This window comes from Mangifera indica, chromosome 1, assembly GCF_011075055.1.
Source record: "Mangifera indica cultivar Alphonso chromosome 1, CATAS_Mindica_2.1, whole genome shotgun sequence".
NCBI lineage: Eukaryota > Viridiplantae > Streptophyta > Magnoliopsida > Sapindales > Anacardiaceae > Mangifera > Mangifera indica.
In genome coordinates, this window is record NC_058137.1 from 3663699 (window position 1) to 3674367 (window position 10669).

Consider the following 10669-nt stretch of genomic DNA (forward strand, 5'->3'; position numbering starts at 1 on the left):
TACATTGCATCTTCTTCTTCTTCTTCTTCTTCTTCTCTCTCTCTCACTTCAAACACCTGTTAATTTTTTCCTATATATACCTTTCTATAACTTCCATCCTTGGAAACGCAAGACTGGCATACTAAATTCCACCATTACTGCTCTTCTTATTTTCCTTTGACTCTCTTCCCTTTCTCTTAACCACCCAATTGCCTTTTTATATATATTCACATTCATATATACATTCAAATTCCTCCATTGCTCGTGATGGAAGTTCAGGAGGAAACTATGGCTCTTGTTATCAAAGGAAAAAGGACTAAGCGTCCTCGGCCGAACTCTCCACTTACGTTGCCTATGGTTTCTACTTCTTCTAGTGCCGTTGAAAGTGAAAGATTTAGTGACAATTCTTGTCCTACTACATCTTTTGATTTCGCCACAACCAGTACTGAAGAAGAAGAGGACATGGCGAATTGTTTGATCCTTTTAGCTCAAGGTCGAAGCTTTGAAAGGAAAGTTTTTACGGATGATGATCATCATCATCAGCTGGTTGAGAATTATCAGTGCAAGACGTGTAACCGGTGTTTTTCTTCATTTCAAGCCTTGGGCGGACATAGAGCCAGTCACAAGAAACCCAAGAATGTTAATGAAGAAAAGAAAACTTTGTTGGTAATCAAAGAAGACGAAGATCATATCAGCCAGATGAGCACCGCCCTTTCTCTGCAATTATCAAATAGGGCGTCTCTCTGTGTCAGCAATAACGTCAAGGTCAATAAAGTTCATGAATGTTCCATTTGTGGCGCTGAGTTCTCATCCGGGCAAGCCTTGGGCGGCCATATGAGGCGACACCGAGCGTTTATAAGCAATAATACGACGACGTCAACAGCTTTGAGTATTGCTACAAGCAGTGATCATCATCATCGTCATCATTTGGCGGAGGCCAAGAGAAAAAGAAATTTGTTGCACTTAGATCTTAATCTTCCGGCGCCGGAAGATGACTGCCGGGAATCGAAATTCAGCTTCTCTTCAAAAGAGCAAGTTATCGTCTTCTCAGCTTCTTCGTTGGTTGATTGCCATTACTAAACGACTGCAACAAACAACCTTTATCTTTATCTTTTTTTTTCTTCTTCTTTTTAATGGAATTGTGTTACGAAGAAAATGTCAAAAATTACCATTGTTAAATTCTGTATAATGTAAGTGATAATTGTTTATTCTTTGAAATTGATGGAAACGGAAATAAGAGATTGAGGAAACAGTGGATTAGGTTGCAAGAAAGCTAAAGCAAAAGCCAATAGGAGGAAAGGGTGAAAAGGGATGGCAGGCAAGCAAAGGCACAAAATAACACGACCTAACTCTAACTGCCCCTCTTTTTAAGGATCCAACTTTACACTCCATCCGTTGTACTCTCCCAAGCAACTTGCTCAACTTATCATTCAATCCAAATCTCATCATTAACATAAGAGTCTTAACAACAAATTATGTACATAAATAATACGTATAAATAATGATATATTATCATATAATTATGTATTATTTTATTTATAATTCAACTCTATCCAACCACATAATAACATATAATTGTTTACGAAGAAAGTTGTATACATAGTTTTACTCAGGTCTTAAATGATATGATAATTTATGTGTCAAATAATTACATTTTATAGAATAATATTATGTGCACAAATATTGAAATATCATTATGTGATTGAATAATTTTAAATTAAAGATAAATTAATACTCAATCACATGGTGACATGTCATTGTTTGTATATATAATTTTATTGAAAGACAAAAGCTTACATAAGATATGAAAAAATGAAGCTAGTTCCTTGATTTTGTCTTCTTTTAAATTGAATTAGAATAATAAAATTATGTGTACATATTCTGAGTATACATTTGATATGTCTTATTAAGTGATTGATGATTTTGAATTAAGGATAAAGTAACGTCTAATAACATGTTAACACACATGAAGTATATACTTATTTATGTTCTCACAATGGATACACATAATATTGCTAGTACTAAAAAGCGATTTGCCATAGAAATTAACATTTACAGAAGGCCAAAGGACTATATCCTACCCAAGTTTTAATACGTTCTCAAAGTCACACTCGCAAGAATCGAAAAACCCAAAGCCCCACTTGTGGGCTAACTGCTGTTAGAGGCAGAGATAAAATCATTATTTTACTAATAATATTAAAAAAATAAAATTTATTATGTTCACCCCCCTCAAGTTTTAATAACTAACAACTTCACTCTTACCTAAAATTTTCTAACTTTGAAAAGTCACATTCTCCCCCCTCAAAATTTTTTCTTCACCCCTCCGGCATTGAGGACCTCCCTTCTCCACCCTAAACCGTTGATCGGTGCATAGAAAGTGATTTGAAGTAGATCTCTTCGTTAAAGACAAAGAGATCTGACGACAAAGAGATTCTAGATCTCTTTATTGACGAAGAGATCTAGAGATCTCTTTGTTACTGATCTCATCATCTCTATTGACGAGATCTACTATATATCGTTTTACGTGTATAGTCAATTGTTTAAGGTAGAAAGGAAAGGTTATTGACATCAAAGATAATGGTCAAAAGGATGAAGAAAAAATTTTGGGGAGAAATTATAACTTTTTAAAGTTAAAAAACTTTAAACAAAGATGAAATTGTTGGTTTTTAAAACTTAAAGAGAAAATATAATAAGTTTTATATTTTTTAATATTATTAATAAGATAACAATTTTACTCTTATTTATAATAGAAAATTTTAACTATAGTTGACTCGTGAATAAGACTTTAAATTTTTTAAACTTTTACAGATGTAGTCCTATATTAAAATATGAATGTCCTGGATGCTTTGTGATGACTTTGGTAACGTTCTTGCGCATATTTATATTTTTGTTTTTGATGTTATGTTCATGTTCCCTCACGTATTCGCATCATGTTAAACCCTCTATTGTACTCTCCATATTCTTTTGTTATATTCTATACCACTGGTTCTATCCTAAATAAAGGTCCAATTGTTATTATTTTATTTCTGTATAAAATACATAAAAGTATTTCGGAAACTACTGAATTTGTCATCATATCATTTTTATGATATGTCCATCCAACTATTTTTTATACACGTCTTTTAAAGGTAAATATTTCTTATAATTTAGTTTTGTGATTTGAGTTCAAGGTTATAGAATATAATTTAAAATATTAGAATTTTTTTATTTAATTACAGAAAAGGATTATACATAATTTATATCTCCAATAAATCTATTTGCCTCTAAATAATATGAAAAATCAACATTACAAAATATTAATAATAAATCCTCCATTTCTAAAATTAACAAATAGAATCATATGAATATTAAAATGATGATTTTTTAATCTAAAAACTTCAAATTTTGAATAAATTTGACTGATTTGTTTGCTTCTTTATAGTCTAATTACAAGTGTTAAGTTGGCCTTTTTTTTTTTTTTCACATAAAAATATTTAAAAATTATCATCTTGATATATATATATAATATTAAAAAATATAAACTTTGAAGTAAAAAATGTCGAGAGTATAAATAGATAGTTGAAATACATTTGTAAATGAGTATAGATGGGATTATAAATAATTTCCAAAGGTAACGATGTTAATACAATTAAAAGATACCAATCAAAAAAGTATTTAGTAATTGAAAAATAATAAAATTATATATACACATTTTTTTTACATAATTTAAATATATAGATAACATATTATCATATAATTGAATGATTTTAAATTAAAAATAAAATAACATTTAATCACATTATGACACATTATCTATATATACAAATTATATATCAAAAATATATACACGTAACATTGTTCATTGAAAAAATATATATAGCTTTTTCAATTCACTATATTTTAGTACAGAAGCGAGTATACTAAGTTAAAAAACAATCCAAAGAGACTGAAAACCATAAATTAAGCTAGATTCAGACTTAGGGTGAAAAAAAGCAACTAATTTCTTGACTTTTTTTTTTTTTTTCAGATATATTTAAATGATTAATTTATTAATCTCTATTTGGGTATTTCTCTTAATATTCTCGGGAGAATTGGTTTTAAGAATAGTGAACTCCATTTTGTAAAATGTATTAAGAATTAGACAACTAATATCTCTACCTCTCTTTGCTAATCAATTTGGAGCTCAAACACTTTGTATTGTATAGACATTTAAACATTTAAAATGTTCTAACTATAAAAATAGTTAGAATCAGCAACCTTCAAAATAAAGACAAAAAATCACAAGAGTGATCACCTTCTTTCAAGATGATTCTCAAGTTTTCAACTTGCAGGTGGTGGAGGGACATTGGGCCGGGGTGGTGCTGCCATTCCCATATGTTGCATGGGAGGCCCTCCAAGCTGTTGCTGAGGGGGTGGTGGTGGCCGCCAGACAGGTGGTTGACCACTCATTCCCATTGGTGGTGGAGGTGGCCTTTGATGAATTAAAGGTACCTGTGGAGGTGGTGGCATGTTTGGTGGAGGTGGCCTGTACTGCACAGATTGTGGAGGCAGGACTGGCTGTGGTACTGTTTGACCTAACTGCTGAGGCTGACCCTGCCAAGCTGCTTGTCCACCTATGGGGATGGGTGGGAAGGCTCCAGCTTGTGGAGGTGGTGCTGCTGGCCGAACAGCTTGAATAGGACCCAGAGCAGCCCCATTTGCAAAAGGCCGAGGAGGCACGGGTCCACCAACAGCACCATTGGCCTGAGTATTCTGAAGGGTCGGAGGTCCACTAGCAAACAAAGTGTGTGGTCTACTCTTCTGGGTACCTGGATTGTTTGCTGCCAAAATTCTCTCTGCATCAACATGGGTAGCAAAAAGTCTATTAGTCAGTAATGTGATGAAAAAACTTGGATCCTTTCTCCGTACAAGGCAGGTGAAACACAAATCCCCTGAACATCTATAGAAGATAGGCAGCATTATTCATTTCACTTTAGAAATAACACACAATCATAATGCTAGGGCAAAAACACGAGGGAAAAAACCATAAAGGTGGCAGGCAGAAGTACACGAAGCCTCACCTGCTGGGGTACCATGGCGCTCTCCTTTAGTGTCTTTCTTGTATGCATATGAGACAGTAATTTGCCGGTTACAAAGGTATTGACCATTCATTGCCTTTAACAACATAAAAATCAATTAGAATTAGAAAACATTTTAACAAAATAGACAAAAACTAGTCATAAATGTTCATGAAGTACTGGTCTTCCAAAACTTCAGACTAAAAATAAGAAACGCCAAGAAATTTAGTTATGATAGTACAAATGCTGCAGTAATTCTATGAGTTGGAATTACCATCAAGCTTCATAAGCCCATACTTAGTTTCAACAATTATAGCTAAAATAAAAGCAACCAGAGCTTCTAGAATCAATGTCAGGTTTTCCTCAGGAAAAAATTGGCGGTTGTATTAGGTTTGAGCAGGAGACATACCTCAATAGCTGCATCAGATGCCTCAAAAGAATCATAACTTATGAAACCAAAACCACGGGAATTTCCAGTATCAGGATCTCTCATTATCTGAAAAACATAAATGTAAACATCTGAGTCCAACAACATAGAATGTCACCTTCAAATCAAAGGAAAAATTCAAGAGAAAAGACTCATTAAATAACTGCTGTTAATACAAGTTTGCCAAGAGAGAACTAAGATTAATAGACTTGCCTGTGGATAGGAAACATTTTCTTTAATTTTTTATTTATAGGTATATCAGGGTTAAGTTCAAGAGCCCCACGTTTTTTACACGATTGTTGAGCTCTTTAATTAATGAATTTGAATGGTTGAGATTAAAAACAAAAATCAAAAATCACATTATGTTTGTGCCTTGGAAAAAAAGTTGTAGAGCCTCTCACATGCACACAAAAAATGCAAATTGTCTCAAAACTTTATGATTTCTGTACAAATATTATAATTTTTCCGTCTCAATTAAGCAATACTAAGTCTCTAATAAATGTTATTATGCAAATGAATGCAATGCACCGGAAGAATTAAGTTGATTGATTAAACAATGAAGAAGTGATGACAAATATCCACGTGCAACTGTGCCATTTTTCTTTATCCTCAAATATTCTGAGGTAGGAAAGAGACTTAACCTATGGCACTATAATGACACTGACAGATTTGTTTAATATATATGGCTTGGAGAACCATTAGAACAAGAAGGTTTCAATTGGGTAACTATAATCATTGCTTGGGCTGAGTACAGAATTAAGACCTTCCATGTACATCACATAAGAATTCCCTTAGTGCTCTGGCACAACTTAGGGCCAGTACAGTAACACCTATATAATTTAATTAATCACATAGTACATAATGATGATAATAAATAGATTTCTTCAAATATATACAAAAGCAGATGGCAAACTGGTATTAAAAAATTATAAGCACAGAACAGATTAACTGCTTAAACATCCATAAAGCCAACAAAAAGACTGATATATGTCATACCAAAATAAGGATAAAACAGAAGTTGTTGGCATTACCTTAGGATTTGTAACAATGACTCCAAATGCACTGAAAGTATCATAAAGTAGTTTCTCATCCACATCCTGAAAAGATAATTCAGGCCAAAAACAAAGTCAAAACATGCATACATTGTTTCAAGAATGACTTAAGCTTTTGATACAAATAAAGCAACTCACAGGATCAAGGTTTCCAATGAAAAGGTTTGCCCCCACGTCTAGGCTCTTTTTATCTTGGGATGCCTGAATAATCAAACATTAAGATTAAAGATCATGAAAATCAATTAAAATCACATATAACATACATAAACTTTATGAGGAAAACTGTAGAACATATTTGAAATAAACATGCGTCATAATTTACAATTAAAGTACCAATAGATTGGAAAAGAGAAAAAAACTGTCGAACATATTTGAAAGAAAAAATACATCATCATTTACTATGAAGTACTCAAAATAAGAAATAGGGTAAGTGATAGATTGGGAAAAGAAAATTGAGTACCTTATTCACACGTATTGGCTTCCCATAAAGCTTAATCATGTTAAGCACCTTAATTGCCTGCACATTTAACAACAGAAAGAAGAGAAAATTAGGAGCTGAACTACAAAGTTAACTGCGAGATTAAAACAAGCAATGAAACAACTGTTGAAAGGGAAAATGACTTACATAATCAGCATCTTCTTCGCTTCGACACTCTACAAATCCATATCCTTGATGAAGGTTTGTCACTCTATCTTTTGGAACATACACATTAACTGATACACAAGCAAAAAAGAGATTAACATAAGCACAGTTAATTCCTTCTAGAAAGCTAAAATTAACAGCTAGCACAATTTTTACAAACAGATAGCCTTTTGTTACATTCTTATTTCAAAACTTAATTTCTTTACCCCAACTTTTAAGAATTCAATGATTTGAACCCAACAATGTACCATAATAAATGTTCTTTCAAATGTTTAATTCAAGAAGCATCTGATTCCCAAAAGTATAGTGAAACTTAAACATAATAGAGAAGCCAATTAAGCCTCAACAACTTGGTTAGAATAGGATGATTGTGGTTGGAACAGTAGACTGCGATTTCCAACCACAATCATCCTATTCTAACCAAGTTGTCAAGGTTTCATTGACTTTTGTATTCCACTACGTGAAGTGGTATCAGAGCCGATGGCTAGCCAAGGCAGAGGTCGAGATAGAGCAATCAACACCAACAAATTGAGTTGCATGAGATGAGGAAATGATTGAGGACTTGACCCGGGCTGTACAAGCCTTGTAACATCAGGAACAAGTGGAAGTCCAAATGGAGACACTCGAGATTCAAAAAGATCTTGAGGATGAAGATGAAACTGAGGAAGTTAATCCTTTTCATGAAGTTGGAATCGCCAACCAAGCAGCACAAGGTGGATTGGAAGAGTGGTTGCTACATTCTCTTGACTTGAATGGTGCAGGAATCAAGATTGAAGTAGCCAATTTTCATGGAAAGTTGCATGCAGAGGACTAGTTGGATTGGGATGCCAGCTTGGAGAGTTAGTTCAAATGGAAAACCTAAGTTGACAATCAGAAGGCGCTGTCTGTGAAGCTGAAATTGAAGGGTACTGCATTTTAATGGCGGAGGAAAGTTGAGAAGCAATGTGCACAGCATGGTAAACCCAAAATCAACACTTAGGATGCACGGCATCACATGGACTTCCCAAGCAAATCAAAGCATAACAGCAATACATTTTGTCAGAGCTTAAATACAATTGTTAGCTGTTTTTATGTGAAAAGGTAACTTAACACGATAATAGAGTTAGTTCCACCAAAATGTCTCAAATTCCCAAAACAATACTATAATCACATTGACCAAACAGTCTTGTTTCAAAGTCGCAATTATAATAATTAAATGACAATACTACCGTGTGAGATTATAATAGACTCTTGATGCAGCGAGCTAGAGCTTAACACTTAACTATCAGTTTAGCTTTTAGGAAAAAGTAAAAAGAAAAGAGTAATGAAATATACCAACAGGACCAGCTTGAACAAACAACTCCCACAGTAACTCCTCTGTAACCTGAAACCATATGAAGAAATTCAAATCATAAACATACAATGTGTGGAACTATAGCTGAATAATAGTAATAACACTAATGATAATAATAATTTTAACAACCTGTGGATCGAGATTGCCGACATAAGCAGTGGCGTCTTGGTTTCGCTCGGCAGAGTGTTGGCCGAGCAAATTAGCTCCGACTCCAGGAGCGATTCGAGTCGTCATGGATTTGCGAAACCTAAAACCCCCATGCTCTCCAGAAACCAAGAACGGGAGAGGAAATGGTGAACTGTGAAAGATGCAGCCAACAACGTCGAAGTAACGGCAAGGGAACTGAAGAGGCGGAGTCGCGGTGCCGACGGCAGAGGAGATGGCGTCACGTAAAACTGGAGGAGTCGAGGAGATGGGCGTAAAACTTAAACTATAAAACCATTTGCATAATTTTATTGGCCAAACGACTATTTCCCACCCAAGGTTTAGCGTTTTCTCAAAAGTCCCCCCTTTAACTATGGAAACACCAAACACCCACCCATGGCCGGTTAGATTTAACTAAACCCTAACGGCTGAAAATTTTATCTCCTTTTGCCCCCCTAAACTTTAAAAACTGAAATTTTCCCCCCGCCTAAGTTTTAAAAAATGACAGTTTCACCCTAGGGTTTGGTTTTGAAATCTCCGGTGACCTCTCCGGCTCCGTTGCCGACGGCCGCTCCCTCCGGAAGCAACCTCTCCTTCCGGCGATCTCTTTCCTCCCATTTGGAGGTCCGATCGACGCCCGGAGACGCCGTGGGAGACGAAGACTTCGTCGGGAAGACGAAGTTCTTCGTCTTCCCAGACGAAGCCGATGCCGTCGTCCTCGTCTGGGAAGACGGTCGTCTTCCCAGAGGTCTTCTTCTGGGAAGACGAAGAACTTCGTCTTCCCGACGAAGTCTTCGTCTCCTACGGCGTCTCCGGGCGCCGATCGGACCTCCAAATGGGAGGAAAGAGATCGTCGGAAGGAGAGGTTGCTTCCGGAGGGAGCGGCCGTCGGCAACGGAGCCGGAGAGGTCGTCGGAGATTTCAAAACCAAACCCTAGGGTGAAACTGCCATTTTTTAAAACTTAGGCGGGGGGAAAATTTCAGTTTTTAAAGTTTAGGGGGGCAAAATAGATTCTATTTTAGTTTATTTTTAATATTATAGCTAAAATGACGATTTTACCCCTACCACCATTAGGGTTTGGTTAAATCTAACTGGCCATGGGTGGGTGTTTGGTGTTTCCATAGTTAAAGGGGGGACTTTTGAGAAAACGCTAAACCTTGGGTGGGAAATAGTCGTTTGGCCTAATTTTATTCCCAAACGATAATACGCTATAATATGGTTAGTAATATATAATAATTTATATGTAAAATTATATCTATAACATTACCCAAACTTAAAATTTAGGTTTTACTAAATTTTTTAAGGCCAAATAGGGCTGGACTCGAACCGAGCCAGCTCAAGCTCGATTCGGTCGAGCCCAAAATGAGCTGGGCTTGGCCGAGCTTGAGCTGGCTAGGCAGATTTTTTATTAAAATTTTTTATACAAAACGACATCGTTTTGACCAATATATATTAAAAATAATATCGTTTTGATAACGAAAAGCGAGTCAAACCGAACTCGAGCCCGAAATGAGTCGATCTTAGCTGAACTCGAACTCGAACTCGAGCTGTCCATATATGAACCGAGCCGAGCTCGGCTCGATTCGAACCCAGCCCTAAGGCCAAAGGACTATTTCCCACCCAAACGATGCTAATTTTTCAAATTTTTATTTGTTAATTTTAAAAATCTTATTTATCTACCTATAAGTAATTAAAATTAACTGAATTTATTAGTTATATCAATTTTTTCCCTAAACTCTAAAAACTAATAATTTTTCTTAATTTAAGTTTTCAAAAATTGTATTTCTCCTCTAAGATTTTCAAACTTTTAGATCCAATTTTTCTAACGATGATCGATGATCTTCAGACACCGTCTTTTTTTTTGGTGTCTTCCCCTCCTCGACGTTTTCGTCCAGAGACAAAAATGACATCTTTGTCAATGATGACACCGAGGAGGGGAAAAGGTTATACGATTGAAAAGAAGAGATGGTGCCTAGAGATCGTCGGTCGTCGCTAAAAAAACTAGATCTGAAAGTTTGAAAACCCTAAGAGAAAAATATAGTTTTTGAAAACTT

General features: G+C 35.3%; 2 protein-coding genes across 2 annotated transcripts; one reads left to right on the plus strand and one right to left on the minus strand.

Annotated features, from left to right (window-relative positions):
* On the plus strand, positions 1-1231 carry LOC123193333 (zinc finger protein ZAT5-like). The gene has a single exon (XM_044606238.1). It carries the CDS (start codon positions 247-249, stop codon positions 1057-1059), a length of 813 nt encoding a protein of 270 aa, XP_044462173.1. The 5' UTR covers positions 1-246; the 3' UTR covers positions 1060-1231.
* A 2818-nt stretch (positions 1232-4049) lies between these two features.
* Positions 4050-8902, minus strand: LOC123211566 (splicing factor 3B subunit 4-like). Its single transcript, XM_044630374.1, has 9 exons — positions 8600-8902; positions 8452-8500; positions 7120-7208; positions 6955-7011; positions 6633-6695; positions 6474-6539; positions 5425-5511; positions 5019-5112; positions 4050-4793 (listed from the first exon to the last, which is right to left on the minus strand). Exons 1-9 carry the CDS (start codon positions 8702-8704, stop codon positions 4279-4281), a joined length of 1125 nt encoding a protein of 374 aa, XP_044486309.1. The 5' UTR covers positions 8705-8902; the 3' UTR covers positions 4050-4278.
* Positions 8903-10669: the final 1767 nt, after the last annotated feature.

Bases quoted from the DNA above. Each gene is read 5' to 3' on its own strand.
- LOC123211566 (XM_044630374.1), bottom strand. From the start codon at position 8,704: ATGACGACTCGAATCGCTCCTGGAGTCGGAGCTAATTTGCTCGGCCAA. The intron at 8,501-8,599 runs GTTGTTAAAATT...ATATGGTTTCAG, and splicing joins TCGGCAATCTCGATCCACAG to GTTACAGAGGAGTTACTGTG. The intron at 6,696-6,954 runs GTACTCAATTTT...TTGATTATTCAG, and splicing joins AGCCAATACGTGTGAATAAG to GCATCCCAAGATAAAAAGAG.
- LOC123193333 (XM_044606238.1), top strand. From the start codon at position 247: ATGGAAGTTCAGGAGGAAACTATGGCTCTTGTTATCAAAGGAAAAAGG.